This window comes from Python bivittatus, unplaced genomic scaffold, assembly GCF_059951505.1.
Source record: "Python bivittatus isolate LINGU-HERP-01145 unplaced genomic scaffold, Pbiv_v1 ctg000840_np1212, whole genome shotgun sequence".
Lineage (NCBI taxonomy): Eukaryota > Metazoa > Chordata > Lepidosauria > Squamata > Pythonidae > Python > Python bivittatus.
The window spans coordinates 9820086-9842919 of NW_028277113.1; the positions used below are offsets into that span (position 1 = coordinate 9820086).

Here is a 22834-nt window from a genome sequence, read left to right on the forward strand (position 1 = left end):
AAGGTCAAAATACCACTGTTATCAGGTTGCTTTGTGGTGGTAATTCAACCATAATCCCAAAATAAGTCTATCCCAATATAACCTTTAAAATAGCAAATCGTTTGGGCAGCAACTCCCTAAAAGCAACTGTTTTTATCATCTTCGCCGTGCCACAGCTGAAGTTCAGTCGTCTCTTTTCTCCTAAGTCAAAGGATACAAAGAAAAAAGCTCTTCTGATATCATCCGCGTGAAGTGGCCGAAACTGGGTCATATCCGTAGTGCATGAAAAGTTGAGAACAGCAAGCTATAAAGACAATAAAACAGAAATCAGCAGAATAGCATCAGATGGAACTATGTTCATATTAAAAGTATATATCCCAGAGAATAAATAAGAAATTAAAGAGTGACTCCTTCAGAGAATCCAGCCTGTCCTACAACAGAAGTCTTTTCTCCTACAACTTTCTTTCAAGAAAATGACCTTTTAAGGTGGACTATCAAATCCTTCTGTGGCCTTAAGTAAGGAAATAATACTCTGACCTTTCTATTGCTTCTCTTATTTCTTTTTTTCCTTTTCCCTGATGTCCTACAAAGTGGCATATTTTCCTAATCCAGAAAAGTTGATTTTGCTTTCTAGCAGTATCCTCTAGTGAGCTACGGAGCAAAGATATTACAGAGCCAAATCAGTACTGAAAGTTAACTTGTTTTCTTCTGATTGGTTTAAATGCTCAGCATCTCCAACAACATGTTCTTTCCACTACTCCCACATAAGAACATACCCTGGATTCAGAGGCTTCAATAAACAGAGTTAAAGAAAGGATCTTTAAAAGAGTATGGAGTCCTTGGGGTTCTCTGAGCTTGGTTGTTTTCTTGCAAACGTTTTGTTACCTGGCTAAGTAACATCTTCAGTGCCAGAATGGAATGGGGTTTGCCCTCTGTTGACATACAGTGGCCTGCCCTGCCAGTGTTGGTGGGGGTGGGGGGGTGGGTTTTGTTTTGTTTTATTTTTTCCCTCTGATAGTTCCTTGATTAGGGTATTGTTGACTGCTGATTGTATGTCTGGTGATAATCTTGGTGTTAATCTCTGCTTATCTGGGTGATGACTGCTAGTGAGAAGATGTTCTGGTCTTTCGTTTTCGTTTTTACTGTCTCTTTTGAATAGTGTGTAGATGTTGTTTATCTCTATGTTCCTGTCAATGGCTGCCTTGTCTGAATACCAAGCTTCCAGGAATTCCCTCACATTTTTGAATTTGCTTAAGATGTTATGGAGGGCTTTAGTTGGTTTGTGCGCTGTGGAGATGCCATGTGGTTGTAATGATGTATGGCAGTGTTATCATTTTCATAGCTTGTGCTGGTTGTGTTGTAGTAGGTTGAGTGGTCAGGCACTTTCTGATAAAGTTGCATGGATATCCATTTTGCTGGAATATGTTCTATAGGTGGTCTGTTTCCTTCTTCTGTTGTTCTTCAATGTCGAGTGCAATGTACAGTGTGCTAATACATGGCTGTCTCCCCTCTGCTTTAATAACTTCAGTCAAAGAGGATATCACCTCCCAAGGCAGACTAGTTCACTATTCTAGTCCTATACAACCCAGTCACACACACACAAAAAAGCCTGTTCAATCTTCGATATGATGTCTCTCTAGATATTTGAAGTCGTCTATCATAGTTTCTCTTCTAAACATATCCAGCATTTCCAACCATTCCTTGGACTTTTAAACCCCTCAAAGTCTTGGTTTCTCTCTTTTGAATGTCTCCAGATCTATTGATGTCCTTCTTAAAATGTGATGTGCAGCACTCAGCAGAGTACCCCAGATGGGATTTATGCATAGCAGCATACTAAAATAACCTCTTATTTTCTTATGTTTCAATTTATTTTTTTAATAGTGAAATATAGACAACTTCACCAACAGAAAAATGTGTATGACATATGTGATCAAGTGTTTAATATATATGTTATAGAGAAAGAAAAAAATTATAGTAATCCTATAATTACTATACCAGACCACCTATACAACATCTTCCAACAAAATGGATATCCACGCAATTTTATCAAAAAGTGCCTGACCACTCAACCTACTACAACACAACCAACACAAGCTATGAAAACGATAACACTGCCATACATCATTACAACCACATGGCATCTCCATAGCACACAAACCAACTAAAGCCCTTATATTACTATAAAATTACAGTAATCAAAATAAATTAAAAAAAGGAAAACAAACTGGTAAAAAAGATCCATATAATGTCCATTTAGTAACAATATAAAATTAATTCAATCCTTAAGCTTATAATTAAATATCAACCACATAGACACATACTGGTTCATCAATAATATCACCTTTTGTGACTTGGATGGTACAGTTCCATCAATGTAGCTTAAGCTTGCATTTGCTTACTCAGTAGCCACATCACATGGAAGGACTTGAGAGGTGAGAGGAATGCTTTGATTTCTATCATACTATGAGACTAAAGAAAGGAAACAGAGACCTGCATGTGGTACTCTAGCACTCATTTGTGACTTCCAGAATAGGTCGCTGGGGGAGGTGGGGAGGAAATAAGGGGCAAATAGATATCATAAGTGATTGCAAGAGCTAGGGCACTCACTCTATCCATTAAACCCTAAGAATGGGCCAAAAAATGCCAGCTTCCCTCAATCTGGTGAATATAATTGCGCCAACAACAATGCCCTGCAATCATCAGTGTTCATAAATAAAAATGAAACCTGACTGCAAAAATACTGCCCAGAGGTGGGCAATCTGAAGGTGGCCTTCAGATGTTTTTCAAAAGGATTCCCAGAAGCCCATGAAGACTAGGCTTATGGCCTGGGACTGTCAGTGTTGTATTTCAAAACATTCTAAAATTGCCAGATCACTTAGCTCTGGCTTAGACTATGTTTTTTCTGACTATAGCTAGTCAGATTTGCACTAGTGGAGTACGCTGGCTTCTGGGAAATCTGGCCACCTCTTTGGCCACAGCTAATGAGTGTCTGTGAAACCACTGGACCTTTCCTGTTTGTACATTCTATTTTAAAAATATGAGCACTGAAGTGGTTGGGATTCTGTGCCTGCACTCCCAGACTCATGAGTCAGCTGGGATTTTTGTTGCTGGAGGGAAAGGGAGGTAGCATTTTTTCCTGAGGTGTGTACTGAATCATTACCTTAGATTTATATGAAATGCCATACTGTTGGATTGCTTCTTGCTCCATGTCTATCCACACAAACATCAACAATGCCAACGCCAGAGGGAAAAGAGCTTCATACCTACATCAGAATGTATTTTGAAAGCAAGTGAATATAAAGGAAAGGATCCAAAGTATTGGCATTATTTCTATATACGCACAATCATGCCATTTTATAAGAAATAATAACTAAGGGAGCATGGAGACAACTAGTAGCCATGCTGAAGAAAAAATTACCACATCCAAGTAAAGATACTTCATATCATTTGCATATTTAAATAACTGGAAGACATGGTGCACCATTCCCGTTAATATGAAGCACAATTTATTTTCAAGTGTGAAAATGAAAATGCACCACACTTTGAACTTTTTATCTTATACGATAAATGATGTATTTGCACAAACATGGAAATATTAAATAAATTCTCAGAACTGCATAACCTTCACAAAACCCCAAACCAATCTCACATATACCAGAATACAAGTGAAGATTCTCTCGAGTCCAACTTGAATCCCAACCACTATATGGACATATGCATGTAGTTTCTTTCCCAACACTATGGAAGCAGTTTGCCACTGCCTTCTTCCATGATATTCTTCCAATTTCCCAGTCTACCCGAGAGCCCTGGAATTCCTTGGGGGTCTTCCATCCAGGTGTTAACCAGGCCTGAACTACCTTAGCTTCCAGGTCCAAACAAGGTGCTGCCACCTGTTGCATATAATCATCAAGGCTCAAATTCAATTCAAGGGCATCTCTACCTTTTATAAAAGGAAAAAAAATTACCCAGTGCTAAGGAGAAGGTAAGTTGACATCAAAGAAAGAAGTATGCTCAGCAGCCTCAGGAACAGAAAAGTGGGACTCAGGAGTGGCACTATCAAGGATGAAACTGTAAGAAATAGAATATTATCTATCAAAAGAAAAATAATTTAAGCTAGTTTGCATTTGCATTCCTGGAAAGTAAGAAGGAAGTCCCCTTTCTACCTTTTTGATGAAACTGCATTGCAAACAGTTCATGCTGGACACAAACGAAACAAAAAAGTGCACAGTGAATACAGCCACTCTGAATTTCAATCGTGGAAGAAGATGCTAATTTGTGTTCAACGTGTTTTTCCTTTTTAAGCTTAATTTGTGCTAGGCAATTTGGAAGCGAAAAGTACAGAGAGGCCTGGAATGCTTCCTTCAAACAAGTACTCTGATGTGGAATGAAGCACATGAAGGGAGCCAACTTGGAAGGTAGAAAAGAGGATGTGTGAGTGATCTAGGTGTCATAAGAAACCTGCCTCTTTTAAGCAGCATGGCAAGAAAACAAAGAGAAGGGGTAGCCCAGTGGATTGGAAAGCCCTTTTCTAGCATTTGGAGCTTACGGGGCTTTCTCACACATCAGCTGGTAAGTAAGAGGGGAGAACAGAAGCAAAACATTCAAGATCCTTATTCATCTTGGCATACAACACACAGGTTTCCACCAAGCCTCATATGCAAGATCAGCATTTGAAGGGAGATGGGACAGAACCCAGATCAAAGCAGTCAGGTGATGGGAGGCTCCTTCCTACAAAACACTAGATTATGCAACTGGAAAGAACCAGGTGCCAAACAATTCATTCCACTGCTGCTTAATTATTTCTCTAGCTTCAGATAGATAGAGTGAATATTTATGCTTTGTTAGAATTATATCCTACTTTCTCCAGGAGCTTACAACAGTATACGTAGCATTCCCTCCTCCAATTTTCCTCACAAAAACCACCCAGTGAGATAAACCAGGCTGAGGGAGAATGACTGGCCTAAAGTTTTTATTAAAAAAAAAAATACTTCCTTTAATATGCAGAAATAAAGAAAAACAGAATATAGAAATCAAACAGAAAAAGGAAGAAAACACAAAGAATAAAACATATCACAGATATAGGAAACAATTCAGTTTTTTAAACACAGCATTAAGCTTGATCACAAGGAGTAATACTAATCAGTCCTTCTACTACACTGATAGAGAATCAATTAATAAGCAGAAAGCGTAACTCAAAACTCTGGGGTGGCACCGTACCCAGTGAGTTTCTATGGCTAAGGATAGATTGGAACTGAAATCTGCCCAGTTCTAGTCCATCACCCTAGCCACCACATTTAAGCCAAGACTCTGTAATCATAAGGCTTGGAATTTGTATTAATTGTCTTAATTCATATGGATTAGTGACAAAGAAACCAGACTTCTGAAAATGAGGATCAGATAAGAAACCACAGCCAGTCTTCCTATCACTAACGGAAGAAAAGCCAAGCCACTAACATTATTTCAAGGTAGATTTCAAAAAGCGCTGCTGATAGCTATGCCATGATCAGATTGTGCTGCAGCAAACACCTAAAACATGCAACACAAAAGATAACCTTAAAAACAATTAGCAACAGTCATCTTTTACTGCCCACTATACTAAATAGCTTGCATGCTCATTTTGACTAATTTTCTTTCAGCAAGTGTTCAAACCCAGCAAAACATTCTGGAAACAAAATACAAGAAGGAACATTTATGCTACTTAAATTGGTGGGCTTTTGTTTTCGGCTGCAACTTAGAGAAGCAGTGGTACCTCAGGTTATGAACGCCTCTGCCAATGAACTTTTCGGGTTGCGACCAGCTCCGGCCGCAAAAATTTACCTCAGGTTACGAACCGGATCCGCGGCCATTTTCCGCCGTGACACATGGTCCGCGGCCATTTTCCGCCCGTTCCACATGGTCCGCAGCCGTTTTTCCGCCCCTGCCGCGTGGTCCGCGGCCGTTTTTCCGCCCCTGCCGCGTGGTCCGCGGCCGTTTTTCCGCCCCTGATGTGTGGTCCGCGGACGCCGGAATGGATTAACGGTAATTACATTGAACCTTATGGGAAAATTTGCTTCGGGGTGCGACCAATTCGGGGTGCGACCAGAGTCACAGAACGAATTAAATTCATAACCCGAGGTACCACTGTACATTAAAATGTCAGGCTTGGCTCCTTGTCAAATTGTAGGGCTGAGATGAGGAAAAGCTGAAGTTACAGGTAGAACAAGGAAAAGGGAAAAAAATTGCAACCCCAACAATAAGAATCTTGTACTTAAGATGAGATTCAGAATGTATTTGGATAAGTGTGAGAACAATTCTGGCTTATAGCTATTATGAAACTTCTTATGCTTAATGCGTCTCTTCTGTCTCTGATCACTCTCGAAATGTCAGATCTGACTCCTAGGGAACTGACGGACAAAAGGCAAACGTTGGGAAGGGCAGAGAGAACAGCAGCCAGCTTGGAGTGGCAAGAGTGAGCTTTCAAAACAAACAAGCCTGACCTGCAGAGCCTTTATGAAGATCAGGATGCCTGCCTTTAACTGGCAGCAGGAGCCAAGAGCAGAAACATCACGCATCACAATTACATATAAGAACAAGTATCAGCAAGTGCTGGCTTACAAAAACGTGGAAAATCCCTAGCTCAAATTCACATTACAGTTGGGGGGGGGGGCAGGTAGGAATTGTTAGACACAGCCTTACATTTAAGAATGAATGCTTTATGTCTGTTAGTGACGGTCTTTTGTTGAAGACTGAGTGATAGCTCATAAGCTATCAGCATCTGCCTGAACCTACCACTATGTACAGCATGTAGCACTGCCCAATCCCGGAGCACCTTTATAGCATGGTGCACTTGGCTCTCCTCAATCCTGTTACGCTTCTAACAACCTTACCTTGAAGATTAGGTGAGAGATTGTGAACTTCATAGCTGAGAAGGGATTCAACACTAATCTACGATGTGTCCAGCTAGCCCATATTTAGAGCAATTCTTTGGAGTTTCATGCAGAGCCTTTTTTTTCTTAAACTGCCATTTCTTTCCAATTACGGGATTAAACTGAGTAACCTACACCCCCAATAAACTTCTTTAGCTGCTCTCTCAATTCTTTCCAACTACTCTGTAATTCCAGATCAAGACCTGTAGCAGACTTAGCCCCTTAACCACTGCTCCTTGTGGTGAACCCCTTCAACATTTAACAAGACCTCTAATTAATGCCATCTCTAGTCTACTTCCAAATAAATATTCATCATAATGTGTTGAATCTGTTTATCTTATCAGGGGATGCTTATGGATTCCTGTATTTATGTAATTATAAAACATTATTTTTCTGGCTTTAGGTACTGTCCATTAAGGGCATGATCCTTCAGGCCACATTTCTCAATGACAGAACATATGCAACAATAGCAGAAAGACCAGCAAACCAATGTTCCTATATTTACCTGACAGATCTTTATCCAAGATAATCTCAGTCAAGATAGGTAGGCTTACCTAATGTCATCCAGCTGATAACCTGATTTATTATAGGCAATCCTTGTTTGCTGTGAAGACTGCTATGAGTACTGTTCACAATGTATGTCGAGGCCACCAGACTCAGCAACTAATAAAAAATAAAATAAAATAATGGATTGCTTACCTGAGTGATTCTACTTTATTGCAGTGATTCAGGAATACTAGCAAGATTATAAGTGACTTTCTAGATTTTTTCCACAAAGCCCAATTTTTTTAAAAAACTAGAGTTTTTAGACTCTTGTAAGAACTACGCCCAAGTTCAACTGGCAATTTCAATAAAAAGAAGTTGGCTGTGGAAGGGGAGGGAGAAAAAAGAGAAGATTTCAAAACCGCCCACTGCTTAACATTTCATTTGATCATATATTCTTTAAGTTATCGTATAACCCTATTGTATTTTGGATAACACCATAAATGTATTCAGAAACTGCCAGAGCAAACTGTTGGTTCATACTTGCATAACTGTATTTCATGCTTGATTTCCTCCAGACTGAATAAATAAGAGAAAAAGCACTCAGGAGGAAGGCTTTCAACAGAGTTTATTTAAATGGGAGATTTGTCAATAGGAGTCCATTTCCTAGCATTCAGAGTTACAGATTAGAGAGGTAATTAGAGGAGGTCATCAAAGAACAGCTATTTGGCATCAGGTTTTATGCTGGTTTAATGAACTTTGCCTGATGTGTCATCATGTGACAGTTCATAGAAGCCATAATAGTTGTCAGGCTGCCTGATTTTTGTTCCCCTGTACCCTATATAACATAATTTAGACTTTGGACTTAAATATAAATAAATTGCTATAACGTTCATATTTTAACTCTATTAAAACAGAATATACACTAGCCAAAATCAGCCCATATATATTAAAGCGTCAAAATAAGAAATCCAGCATTAAAATGAAAGATTCATTGTTATAAAGCAGTTTCCTCACATAGAAGCAGGTGGTGGGAGAAGGAATTCAATGAAGAGAGGAATGAGCCAAACAGGCACAATAAATCGGCACCAGTTACTCCAACCCCAGTAAGAAAGTGAAGCCAGTTTCCCAATGTGTTTGTTCAGCAAGGGCCATAGAATAATGTTACAGAAAGAGTTATGTTTCATCTGTGATCACAAAAAACCTTAGTGATCTCTCCTCCTAACAGTCACGTTTTACATACAACCTAAGGGGTTTTTTGGGGAGATAAGGAAAATTTCACATAGGACTGTTTTGAGCTAATCCAAGGCTCTAATAAAGATGGTGAAATTGCATCATTTCTAACAAAGGGATACAAAAAACTTAGTACATTTTGTAATGTTCCAAACCTTCACACAGTGATACAAAAAATGAAACCATGTGGAAATAAAATCCAAAATCTAATTTCAATGGTATAGCAAAAATACACAAGGACAATTCTTTATATATTTTAATCTGGATTAGTTTATTCTCTTAACTCCTTCATTTGATTTAAATTTACAGTGACATCTACTGGTCACAAAGTATGTTTTAATCTTTAAAACAGTGCCAAGACCAACTCTTAACATTTCTTTTTCCTCGGAAACTTTATCTTCTAACATAAGATAATCAACTGTGAGTCCTGTCATTTTTCAGCCACTCAACTCTGTACACTCCACATGAATTGGAATACACAAATTATTTATCAAACACAAATTATGTATGCTAAACTAGAACGACCCTATCTGGAAAAGCTCAATAAAAAGTCCCATTTTTCTTGGTGTAACTGAGTTATTGTCTTCTTTTAAAATACAACAATTGCTGTGGAACATTACATATTCTTTACTACCGTAATAGCAAAACGTTATCTCTGGAAAATATAATTGCTTCCCAGTATCAGTACTCCAGCATTTTTGCACGTTTTGCAGATTCCCACTGGACAATTTCTGTAACATCATCATCATAACAATTTCTATCCTACTAAACCACCACTGAATTAAGAATTTGTTGTTCTATTAAGCATTCCCCACATGGGACTCAGGAAAAGATGCATTCATCTTGACCTTTCAGAAATAAACATCCTCTTAATATACAAGTGGGAAAATATATAATAGGGCTGTATGAAGCTTCAGTTTGGACATGTGATTCAAAGGAAATTCAATACAATCACTGAATCAAATTACCTTTCTGAATCACATCATATTGGATGTTCTGAATCAGTTAAACAATTTGGAAGTGTTTTTGCACATATGCAAAAGCCCTTTATTTCAACAGAAGCAATTTTCTAAATCAAACCGACCCCATGCAACTAGTCAGTGGCTGTGAAACCATCTGATTATTTCAAGCTGAAGAAGTGGAGCCAGTTTACACCCTTCTGATATATAATTTCTTTGACATCCTTTCTCAAGGTTGTATCTTCTGGATCTGGATGTCAAATTTCAATGGGATGTTTGCTGGAAGATTATAGGAACTGAATTCCAAGACATCTGGAGGGTGATAGATTTGGGAGGGTTGCTATATGATGGCATCTTATGTTGCAACAACAACTTGAGTTTACATTCTGAAACAACTTGGTTTCATAATAAATAAAAGATACCTAGAATATTTACTCCATAGAACTATCAAGTGCAACCTATTTTGATAAAGTGTTTTGGAAATGACTTTTTAAATGATTTTTTCCCCATAGCAGTAACCCTGCATGGCCATTTTTAAACATCATAGTGAAAATTCAGGGCAAAGAGGAATTTATTTAAACTAAAAATGAACAGTAAGAAAACATTCAAGAAATTGATCAGGTAATTTTAAACACTTTTATTTGTACTTCCTTCCTGAAAGTCCTTTCTATACAATCCTATCTTTTTCCTCACACAGTCAAAAAGTAGTAAAAAGAAAGCAGAAACTACCCACCCCCACCCCCCCCCAAAAAAGAAGCAGGAGTAGTTGCAGGAGGAAACAGCAAAAAACAGTGAGACAATTTTTTCTGGGACTCTACATCTATTCCACCTAGATGGCTACTTAGATGGAAGCCTCCTTGCTTGCCAGCTTAGCAACACCTGAGGATCGTTTCCTAGGATTGTTTGACATCAAGTCATAGACTGTTTCATGGGGAAACCTGCTTATACACCTGGCTGTCCAGGTTGGTGATACCCCTTTGGGAGAGCCATTTTGGAGGTGACACGTGAGTGAAGACCACAACCCCAGCGATGTTGTGTGAGGCTGTCCGCATGAGTAGGTGATGGCGCTACTCCTAGATGAGAGCCAGGAGGAGCTGGGGGCTAGTTTCCCCACTGATTTTGTTGATGCCTTGCTTAGTATCTTGAACAGTGAGTTTGTTAAATGGGTCAACATAATTTCTCCTAAGCACTCACTCCAACCTGTTTCAAAAGTAGTTCTGTGGTGAATGCATGAACTGCAGAAGATCAGTGTGAGAAATTGTGGGGAGGCTGGGAGAGTAATGGAAATAATGTTAAACATGAGCAATCAAGACACAGGAGAGAATCCACTGGCAGCTTATCAGTGATACTAAGTCCAGATGGCAGATACCTGGGAGGAAACCATTCAGAATGTTCTGAGAGTCTCCATCTTAATAAAGTCACTAATAAATGAGGGTTGGAAAATCCTCTGGAAGTTTCTAAGATTCTGTATTTACCCCTAATTCTAGCACTAAAGACTTGTAGTACCACATTTTGGTGAAGGGTTCTCCACTTGCACAGAACAATAATACCTATGAAGCATTCCAGGTCTTCAAAATAGATAGAAAAGTATAGGTAGGACTCAGTTTGTTCTTTGGAGTTGCTGGAGTATAGCTAGTGAGTAGAATTTTTTTTCAAAAATAACAAACAACTGAAAAGCAGTTGGTTAAAACCCAAAAATATGAAAAAGAAATTTCAAAGCAACAAAAATTATACTTCTCAACAGTACATATTTATAGAACTTACTCACCTGAAATAGATATATTTTGAGATCTTTATGATGCAAATATTTTTTTTTGCTCTTCCAAAAAAATGTCACTAGGTAGGACAAAGCTATCAATAGAATAAGCAAGCCAGCTGTTGTTCTGTAAAAAATAAACTATTTGTGAGTGCTTTTCAAAGGTATTTCTATAGGAATAATTTCATGAAGATTAAATTAATCACAAAAGTGCAAATATGCAACATGAATAAGGCATTAATCTAAGTTCCAGGGACACAAACAGAAAGTTCAGAGTGAGAAATATATTAAGGGTGACCTTCTTTCCTATCAGGATTAAACATTTTCTGAAATACACCAAGCTTTCAAACTGGCATTTGGTTTATTGCCAATAACTGCCTTTAAATGATCAGTTAATTATTTTTTGGTGAAAAGATTGATTCTGTCCCACTTTCAGAGAAAAAAGCCTTCATCCTGGCCAAACATCAGAGCCCAAAGAGACTGTCATATGTGTATGATTTCTTAATATCTTTGCAATGAATTTCTTTTAATGAAAGCCAATCTTGGATGAAAACAAAAATTGGATATATCCTTCCAAGTTACAATACAGATACCTTTCACACACATGGTCGCAGCTGAGTTCACATTGCTCTGAATCATGATTGTTTCTAACCACAGTTCAAATAAGCCACAGTGGCCTGGTTCACACATCACATTAAGTCATAATATAGTATGTTTAGTTATGATTTAATGCAACAGGTGGTTCCAAACCACTATGTTTGCAAACCATGATTTATCGCTTTGTGTGAACTATGAACCAGGGCAGATAAAGTGGTAGGAGTGTGAATGTAACCAAATAAATAGTGCCAGTTATTTGGGGAAAGATAGTGGCTCTGCTTTCACATACATGGATAATGCATATTTGCTAGATAAAGAACACAACTGCAGCACAAATCCCACAATTCGTAGACCTGTACATTCCACTGGACATCACACAACATTTTTGCTGATGCGTATTTCTTTTCAGATATGGTGCTGGTGCCTCTGGATACACTGACCAACACTTTTCTAACCCACTGAGTTTAGAAAACATTAAGAACGTTGTATTTACTTTAGAATGGACTCTTGCTGCTCTTTAAAGTACTTGTCACCAAGATCCATTATGAAACATCCCTAAAAAGACTTCCATGATATTTGGAGTTTTAAGTTTCCTGCATCTATTTTACAGGATAGAACACCCTATTCATTTGAGAATGATACCAGCTTTTTTTCCCCGCTGCTTCAGACTTCATGGTTTTTTCCCCATTTTTCCCCAATTTCTATCTGATCCTATTACACAGTGTCCTGCTGAAAGAGGACCAAATAAACTGCTTTATGGATCAGCATTGTGCATGTGTCTGAAGACTACCACTTCTTCTTTACATCTGTTCTGATAATGTAACAGAGCGCTAGTGTGTGAACTTCTAGATCCATTTCTGTTCCAACATTTTTTATCTTTTTTCACTGATTAAAGGGAAGCTTGAAAAATGAGGTAAAAGGTCTACACTGTAACTTTGTAGCCTACATAAAGTAGAAGCCATTTGAAAATTATAATCTCCAATTTGAAACAAGAATAAGAATGGACAAAACTTTTGTGCCAGAAAGAATAAGTTTACAAATCAGCTATTTTAGGATATCCTTCTTTGAAGAAGAGAATGTTAACATTCTGATAATGAAGTTCTCATCTGAGAACTTCAACTCAATAAATACATCCCTGCCCACCCCCATAATTATATGACTTTAATTTTCAGTTTCAACAATAAATTACTTGAGTTCCAGTAACATAATTCCCTTCTAGGGGCAAGAATTAGATGAAACTAGCACATGATTAAATGAAAGTGGTAACATGAAAAAAGCTGATTCATACTTACACTAAAGAGATATTTGATTCTCTTCCTACCACAGGCATCAAGGGGAAGATTGCCAGGAGCAAACACAAAAGAATCCAACTTAGCACCATTGCCTATGACAAAAGACAAATAAGTTATACATACAAATAGAACTAAATATAGGAATTTAAATATTACTGTATGTATAAAAAAGACTTCAAGTAAAGTTATGTAAATTTTTACCTGAAATTGTATGAATTCTAAAGATACATAGGTAATGAAGGTAACTTTCTGGTTCAGGCTACATTTCAAATTTAACCTAGGAAGCTTAATGGAAAGATTGCATTCCTTGCTCAGGTTATATACAATAGCTTATTTCAATATTGCTTGAAGGTATCACTCCAGGATACTGTAGTATAAAGTGTGGGGCAAGATATTCAGCAGCCCAGATAACAAGAGTGACTAAATGCTCACCCATACTATAAGGTGGTCAAAATGTGATAAAAACTACCACTAATACCTGTGTGATATAGCTAAGTGCAATAAAAAGGTAGAATCGTCTACAAAAATATGCTAAACCCTTCCCTATTGACCTAACATACATAGTTATTTCAGAATATTTCCAAGTTGTACTACATTGTTGATGACATCACTGATTTTAAATGGTTGTCTCAGACTGGATAGTGATCCATCCTCCTCTTCACTACGCTTTTCATTTCACTGTCTTGCAGTTCAGATAAACAGTTAACTTTGGCTGATCTCAAAACAAAAAACAAAAAGGTATCCAGTATCAGACCATATTAGTACTTGAATAAGAGATTGCAAATAGGAGGACAGGCTAAACTTGGAAATCAAAATAAACATCTGAGGTGACACTTCTGTCTGTTGCTAAGAAAATTAACATAGCCGCTAGGAGTTGACTCCTTACTTTTCCTTCAAATAGCTTAGACTGATGTATGTCAATGCTATATTGTAGCATTATATCATCCCCAAACAGAGGGGCACTGAGTGGCCCAAGATCACTGAGTAAGGATAATTACTAAGCAGGAATTTGCACCCAAACTGCTATGCTACACCAAGCTTATTTTCTATTCTTAATCTGGCCCCAGGTAGTAGAAGAGTCCACCCATTACTACCTTAAACTTATCTTCAGCATTTGGATTCCTTTAAGAAGATTGTGTCAATAAAGCATAGAATATTTCACAACTACTCTCATTTGAAACTAGGATTGAGCATAAGGGTTTCCAAAATAGTATACATGGCTTGCAAGAAGGTAATTATGGCTAGCAAACTCCCAAAAGGCAGATAACTGTTTACTCTTCCAGATGCCTCTTGTGCATACACATACAGCTGCTTTGTTAATTTAAATAAAGCGTTCATGAAGTTTAAATGGAAGGGTGCGTTTCTGCGGGGCTGTGACCAGAACCCTTCTACCAAACTAGTCAGAATCTCCCTCTGCAGAAAATACCTTTGCTTGGATCCACAGCTGAAGGACCACAGGCCACATAGAAAAGGCAATCAGGCCAAAGGTGAGAGTGGAACGATAGAAGAAGGAGAAAACCTAATTCACGCAAACATATACAAATGGAGAAAAAAGTAGATATAATAATCTGATATTCTCCTCAGATACAAAATTTCATAATCATGTTTTAATTTCTCGAAAAAGATTTTCTGTTCAATTCTTTTGTTATTTCATTATGTGTTTTTATTTTAATAATCATCTTTAAATATTGTATACAGATAATATTACAAGGCTACTAACCGTGAATTACTTACTAATATTTCAATCGCCACGGCATATATTACTAAGAATCCAGCAAGTTGAGTCCGCTGAACATTCAAGAGAAATCTGATCAACACATGGATAACAGGGTATCTACAGGAAAACATTATGCTAAATAAATATTCTTTCTTATTAGGCCAAAAGGTACATAAAAATCAGAAATGAAAGCAAAGCAAGCTTTCTCAATTGGGGGGGGTGTATTCTCAAATAACAAGAGGGCACCAGGTTGGGGAAGACTGAACTAAAAACAAACATGAACAAATTCCTCCAAGGTAGTTAAATTCAAGGTATATGGCAGGAATATCTGCTTTATCTCTTCTAGAGATTCCCAAACTTTCCTGGTTCATGGTGCCCCCTAGTGGCTCAGTATTTTTTCCATGGTGCCTCTAGTGGTTCTCAAACCTTGCACTATGGCACCCAAGGGCACCACTGTGAACTCATTAACAGTTCCTTTTCTTAAATAGTAAAATATCTTGCAGCGCCCCTGTGAGTTACAGGGCACTGCAATGTCCAGTTTGGGAACCGCAGATCTGTTCCATCAGTAAATTTAATAAAATAGAAACGCAACTTAGTAAGTCTGCTTTTCACAGAATGCACAAAAAGACATTATCTCCAAAATGGGTCAGAATAACACCTCCAGTAGTTAGATAGCAAAATTATATTGCTAACCTACAGAAGGTGCAATTACTCTTAGTTTGCTGCACATTCTGAGCCAAAATAAGTAATGTCAGCACCTCTGACTTTTGAATGGTATAAAGTGAGACTCTAAAGATCAGATGTTATTGATCTACCAGTATAGGAAGTCCTGTTGCTTCAGATGTTAACCGTTCCCTTTCTCTCATTCTCTTGCTAGTAAACGTCTATCTAAATCCACTATGAATATACAATTTTTAAAAACGCACACAGAAACCTTTCTGTGACCTAATAGCACCCATCACTTCACAGGCTAAGCTGGCATTTTGAAACCAGCATATACTGAATGTGAACGGTTTTAGAAAACCATTAACTGAAATGAGAAAACCCACGGCTTCAAACCCGGCAGCATATATATTTATTTATTTTTAAAACCTTACTCTTTTAAAACTGCATACCATACAGGGACTGGTAATAGGCAATATATGTAGTGGGTCCAAGGTAAGCTTTGAATGAAGAGAAAAATGGCTATCAAAATCCCAATAGCTGAAAACACATACTGGATAAGCCTGTCAGGTACCTGAAAATAGAATTGTTAATGTTACTTTTTCTTTAAAATATCCACTAAAACATTCCCAAATATTCACCAAATTTTGCAACAGACAGCAAATATGAAAAGGAACCTTCTCCAACTCAGTGCCTTCCATGCAGGCTGGGACCAACGTCCTCAGATAGCATGGCCAGAGGTGCCATTAATCTACCTGCTCTTAGGTGCAAATCAGAAGATTCACCAAGATTATTTTCCCTGCAAAGTCAGGGGAAATCATGGTGCGTGGCTTAGCCATAAACATGAATCAAACCTATACAGGATATTTAACAGACGGATTTAAAACAAAACAAAGCTTAATGCAATATGTGAACCTGGCCAGTGTAATGGCAATGGGACAGTATCAAGTTTTCCTATTAAAAAAAGCAATGATAATGCTGCCCTTTTCCACAGCAAACTCTGTTTGGTTCCACCATACAAAACTAAGAGTAAACCTCTTTTGATAATTTGAACAGAAATCTATCTATAAATTCTTCAGATAAAAGGGACTACCAAAATACACACTCGCCTACAAAACATACACTTTCATCAGCTTTATATCATCTTTGTCTGAGTTAACTGTAATTTTAAAAATTCATCTGAAAAGAAATTCGTTATGTACCTAAAGCAATGGCGGGGACCCTATAGCCATCCAAATGTTGAACTATGAGCAATACTGGCCAAGATTGCTGAGAGTTGTAATTCAGCAATATCTAGAGAATTCCCCACCTCTATGTAAATATTCAACAGGTTACAAAATGTAATCCAATTCTCAATATATTTTAAGGAAACCTAAAAAGGAGCTTCTTTTAAGACAGGTTTACATCTCCAAAGGTTTTTAGAAAATATTTTATAGGTTTTTCTAAGATGAAGGTATATGCCAATACTGCCAAAAATTCCAGTGCTAAATTTCTGTAGGACAAATAGGCACAGTACTGTCAGGTTCACATATGGAGTTAAACTATCACACATGCCAAGCCAAAAACAAGCCAACCACATTATATAGTAGCACAGCAAGATGTATCTTATTCAGTGTATAAGCCACCTCAGTTGTCCAAGTAACTCTAAGTTAAAGGTGTTTCTAGATTGCCTAAAATGATGTACAAACTAACTGCCTTTAAGAAAAGCTATATAAACATTCCAGTAAGTTTTTGCCCTCCTATCTATATAGTAAGTGTACTCAGTGATCCTACACTGCATCTCTGAGTTCTGACAAATATGATTGCTTCTTAAGGAATCTGACAGTTGCAATTAAAATCTACATTCATATATTTATATTGCATTTTGTACATATATAAATTTGCTTATTGTTTTTCTACTCTAAATAACTTGCTCTCAGAAACTTAAAATACTTTCATAGTATTTTGGAGAAATGGTTGAGAAGTATATTATAGGTTTTCATACAAGATAGAAAAAGTAGCCAAATATATTTAAAAACCAATCAATAAATAGCATGTTTCAGGCTGCTATTCTACAACCACTCACTTAAGGATAAACCTTATTCATCTCAACAAGGCTTACTTTTGAGTAGACGTTCCTAGGATTGCTTAAAAAAACTGGAAGGTTTTCCAAAGTGATTTTATCTTATTTTACAGTCCAGCTTGCAAACATCCACAGTCTCCTTACATAATCTTAACTGGGGAAAAAGTATTGATTCCAAGAGAAATTTATTTTATATTGTATCAGCAAATGAGCAAAGTCTCTCTATTATTAGGAATTCTAAGGGCTATAATTTTTAAAAGCATTCATTTTATTTATCTTTTCCGATTCAATTTCTTTAAATTTCCTAAGTGTGGAAAGATAGCTTAGTTTAAAATGTGAGCCTGGAATATTTGAAGTAACTTTGGAAAAAAAATGTTTCACTATTCCTTTGAGGAATTGTAATGCCATTTTGGAAATCAGGAAGCCCAAGGGCAAGAAATCCTCAAAACCCACAGAGCTGCTGATATACATGCTTATTCATGATACAGTAGTATCCCGACTGGCCTACCACAAGGTGGATTGACTTTAAAGAGAGTTTGGAAATTTCATTACATCATAATGGCTGTTGGGCAACCAGCATTCTGTGGCATAAATATCGCACCAACCACCTTGGTATCATTAATGGTTTCAACCATTCAGATCTTCAGTAGTTTGGAACAAATTTGCTTGAAGGACCCCTTTCATCTATCTGCCTGCCTGCCTGCCTGCCTTCTGAGGTCATCCAAAGAGTTCTTCTTTCTTATCCATCATTAAGGATAATGAAGGTACAAAGGAGTGTGCTTTTTTCAGAGGGCTTCCACACATCTTAAATGTGATTCCTCAAACCTTTAATGACCTGAATCAAAATTCTGGACTACTACCTTTCCTTGCAATTAAAAGAAGTATTCTGAGCTGTCATTTCTAAGGTACTGTATAATCAGCACAGCAAACACACAAAAAATTAAAATCCATTGTCTATCAAGATAAAGACATCACACAGTAACCAGCTTTGTCTATAAAGATGCCATGTGTTCAGCAAATAGAAATTACATTCCCAGACCTTTTTAACTTACCTTATTCTTTGATATACTCCTGGTCATGTTTGTATCTGACTTTATTATAATCAGAATCACATAAAGTGTCCAGCCTACAAAACCCATGGTGATACTTATGCCAAGGAAAAATCTGTCGTATGTATGGTAATAAGAGAGGCCATCTAAAGCAAAGTTAATCAGCTTTCTACAAAGGGATACCTGAAAAAGAAAAAACAAGCAAGAGAACAAACATTTCAATGAGGTTTTAGCTCCAGCTGACTGGTACATGGGCATTCCTTTCTATGTGTATACTTTTGCTGGATCTTTACTACCTTTATTACCTGTACTGATTTGTTTTTATACACTGCAAGAGTTGTAAAATTAGACAGTTAAGAAATCAGTTAATTAATTAATTGAATGAGTCACTTCACAAGAGCTAGATCCTTGGATCATAGAATCTTAGAATATGAAGAGAAGTGGCCAAAATACCTGATTGCTCTTTATTATTTTTCCCTAGCAGCTATTTTTAACTAAAAAGCAGCCTCAGAAGCTGCAATCAAGAGTGGGAAGAGTAGAGACGAAACTGCTTAGCACTTTCTTTTCTTCCCTGACAGTTGTCCAAATCCCTTACGCCCAAGCCACTTCTATCACTTTTTCTTCTTCTCTGTCTTTTGGAAAAAATGCAAACACCCTATCATTTTTCTGTTGAGAGAAGAGAGAACAGACACACAAGTAAGAGTCAGTTGTAGAAAACTAAGACTGCATGAAAGTCCTTATTTAGCAATTGTCTCATTAAGTGACTGTTTGCAGTTACAATGGTGATGAAAAAGTAACTTTACAACCAACCCTTGCAGTTACAACCTTCACAGGTCTGTAAAGCAAAGAAAAGCTGAAGTAAGGTCATAAGCACAGTCATGGTTTCATTTAGCAACTGCTTCGCTTAATGACTGAGTTGCCCAATTGTGATCACTAAATGAGGACTATATGTACCAAGTTTCAAAGGAAATTCTTTTAAGTGTATTTCTCAGTTAAATAAGACCCAGTATGACAGATTCAGAGAACAGCCAATTAAATTCTATTGCTCTCAACACAGAATTATAACAAGGGCAAAGCTTTTCTTAACAGAAGACAGAAAGAGACTTTTGTAAAATCTGTCTGAGATCAGATGTGATCCTCACACATTATAAAAGTAATTAGGGTTAGGGTTCCATGAGATAATGGAAGCAAAGAGAAAAACAGTAGCATCAGATAAGCTATAAATATAACAAATACATTTTTAAATTATCACACACAAAACTAAAGGAAGATGAAATAGGCTCCTTGGATGGTTTTACTTACAGCTTCCTCATATTTCTCGTGTTGAATGGATAACCTTGTTTTTCTCAGAATATCAATTTGCTCTGATTCAGAGAGACGCCTGTGCAAGACAAAACATTTTAACATCTCAGTTTTATTACTCTTTTGGGAAAGATGGAATAAACAGCATGCCTTTAAAGATTTTTTTAAGCAATCAATTGTACCATCAGGCAGTATTCTTACTGATAAATTGGTGCTTAATAAAAACATATTTATCAATAATTTCTGCATTTTTTAAAGAAAATGCTATCTTATCTCCAAAGAACTTTTAGCAAAGAAATTTGGTACTGCCCAAACAAAAGCTTCTGGAGAAATCTAAGGAGCCTGAGGGGACTGTTGAAAAGAATCAAATTTTTAAAAAAGGATATAAAATGAGGATATAAAACGGAATATTAGTCATCAATGGCATTTACATTCATATTATGAATATGATTAATCTGGATCATTGGGACTAATGCTAACCAGATCTTACAGATCACTGCACTTATGTGCAATGGTGAGAAGATACCAAATGTTCAGGTGGGGTCATAGCCTTTAAAACTAGCTTAACAACTCTGCTGAGCAGAAGCTGCCTTAGTTTCCAAAATATAAATGACAATGTGCAGGCAATTAATTATGAGACTAAACAACAGTGTTCATTATGCAACAGTTTATAATTGTCCCTTATGAGATGTAATTTACTCCCATGGGGAGCATACCTGACAAAATTATTATTTCTACTACATAATTCTTGTCTTCCATTAGAAAAAAAGTTTGACAGCCCAGAACTCAAGTCTGCAATAAGAATAGGTCAGTATGGCAAGCTCAAGAAACTTCAGTCTGATCAATGTTTGCTATCACTATTTTTTAAATGCACCATTTCTACAGGGGTCATTTTCATGCCCATAGTTGCCAAATATTTGTTAACACAATGAATTTGAAGGCAGAGGACCTCAGAATTTCATTGCTTGCTAGTTTTAGACTAATTTTCTGGATTAAGCCACATTGTTCCATGCTGTTTCAGGCCACAATATTATAAGACTCTATTTTGTTTTATCTGTACTATTCACAAAGTCTGCTAAATGAGAAGCTGTATATTAATGTTTTAAATAAATAGATCTTTTTAGACATCAAAGTGGATTCTATTGCATTTAATTTTCAGCCACAATTTAACATTTAGGTAGCAAAATGAATAGGTGGTACATGTGTATACATATTCACAAATTATAACAAATAAGCAGAAAATAAAATTGAACATGTAATATCAAAGAAAAGGGCAGATGCCTAAGCTTAAAGATAAAAATTATTTCTTTTCTTCAGACAGAAAATTAAGTTCTCAGTGTCATAAATCACTGACCTAAATAAACTCTGAAAGTTCCTCATGATAATAAAGCATATTAAAAAAAGCTGTAGAAGAAAAACAGTAGGCCTGCTTGCATATTTATCCATTTTGCATTTAAATTAAATTTATTTGGGGATCAATTAAAGATTAGAGGGGGGGGAAATGTGATCTGTAACATCTTTAGCCAATGCTGCAGCAGTCAGGAGATTTTCACAAGAATAGAAATAGCAGTTACCCCAAACAAATGGAAGACATGATGTGAAACACATGGGCTGAAAGGAACTTAATGGGAAAGCATAGGGGAAAAAAATGCATATATCATTTAGAGCAAATATTCTCCTGGTCATGGGGCAAAGGTGAAGTATGCAGAAAAATGAATTAATCCATTCGTTGCTCCAAATAAAAATAATGAATGGCTATTTAAGGGTTTAGCTTTTTATCTAAATATCAAGGGGAAGACATAATTAAGATTTATTTCCCATTCCTACAAGAACACAGCCAAGAGAACTAGTGTTGTTAAAAGACAGTAAGAGTTAGCAAAGTTCAATTCTCAGTTCAATTCTCATTTCTATCAAGGGTCCATCAAATAACATGCTATTGTCTCTGAAACACCACAGGGAACTATTGATATCCGTTATAACAACCTGGCATGTCAGACATTGCTAAGCTACAAATACCACTATCCCTGATTTATGAGATTTTTTGTCAAGGTTATTAAGATACGGTACAAGCTCTGATACTTTTGATCGGTGTATAAATCCTTAGCAATCATATTAATGGTAACAAAATCCTATATGTACTTATTTTTATTCAAATACTGGTTTATAAAATCCCCAAACTTGTTGCTCTTCTCTGAACATTAAAGACTGGAAAGGATCTAATTCAATGGGCAAATTAATTAGCAGTCAAGCAGAATCTTTCTAGCATTTAAATTGTATCATAGCTTTACTTTCCCTATCAATTATGTCTAGAAAGAAATTCAGGCAGGGCTCTGATTTGAAGTATGTGGGTTCCATTTTTTAATCCCCCGAACACCAATCTTGTCCAAGTTTCATTTATTTGAATAAATTGGTCTCAGAATAACACTCAGAAGATACTGCCTTTTCATTCCTTCATGACTGGGTTGCAGTAGAAGGCAAAAACAAAGATTTATTCTAAGAATGGAACATGTACTTACTTGAATGGTGAAAATAAGAATGATAACGTGGTTTTCTTCTTCTGAGCCATCTTAACCTAAACACAACAAGCCAACATTTGTATGAAATAAATGACTGAAACAAACAATACAGTCTTTATTCTGTTCTTCCCAGCAGGTCTCTCTCATAATTTGATTATAAATCCAATTTTCTCCCCCACAGATTGTCTTACTTGAGGCTGCAATGATATGTATACTGTTTTGGCTTCAGACTATAAATTGAAAAAATAATTAGTAAATAAACACATGCTGTTAAAAGAAATAGCAATCTTGTGCAAGTATCAGATTCAGCATCACTTTTAT

The 22834-nt window shown here is 36.8% G+C and overlaps 1 protein-coding gene across 4 annotated transcripts in view; it reads right to left on the minus strand.

Annotated features, from left to right (window-relative positions):
* PIGN (phosphatidylinositol glycan anchor biosynthesis class N) overlaps positions 1–22834 on the minus strand; it is a 177400-nt gene that overhangs the window by 121317 nt on the left and 33249 nt on the right. For all 4 annotated transcript variants that reach the window (XR_015794051.1, XM_088130849.1, XM_088130848.1 and 1 more), the window contains 12 exons: positions 22514–22569; positions 19998–20076; positions 18699–18878; positions 16019–16158; positions 14939–15038; positions 14631–14723; positions 13205–13296; positions 11328–11442; positions 7439–7547; positions 3945–4047; positions 3140–3242; positions 197–283 (listed from right to left, as the gene is read on the minus strand). Coding sequence is in view for 3 of the 4 variants with exons in the window: in XM_088130849.1 (XP_087986975.1) it covers positions 197–283; positions 3140–3242; positions 3945–4047; positions 7439–7547; positions 11328–11442; positions 13205–13296; positions 14631–14723; positions 14939–15038; positions 16019–16158; positions 18699–18878; positions 19998–20076; positions 22514–22569 (1257 nt within the window). In the remaining variant the exon portion in view is untranslated. The remainder of the gene's footprint in view (positions 1–196; positions 284–3139; positions 3243–3944; positions 4048–7438; positions 7548–11327; positions 11443–13204; positions 13297–14630; positions 14724–14938; positions 15039–16018; positions 16159–18698; positions 18879–19997; positions 20077–22513; positions 22570–22834) is intronic.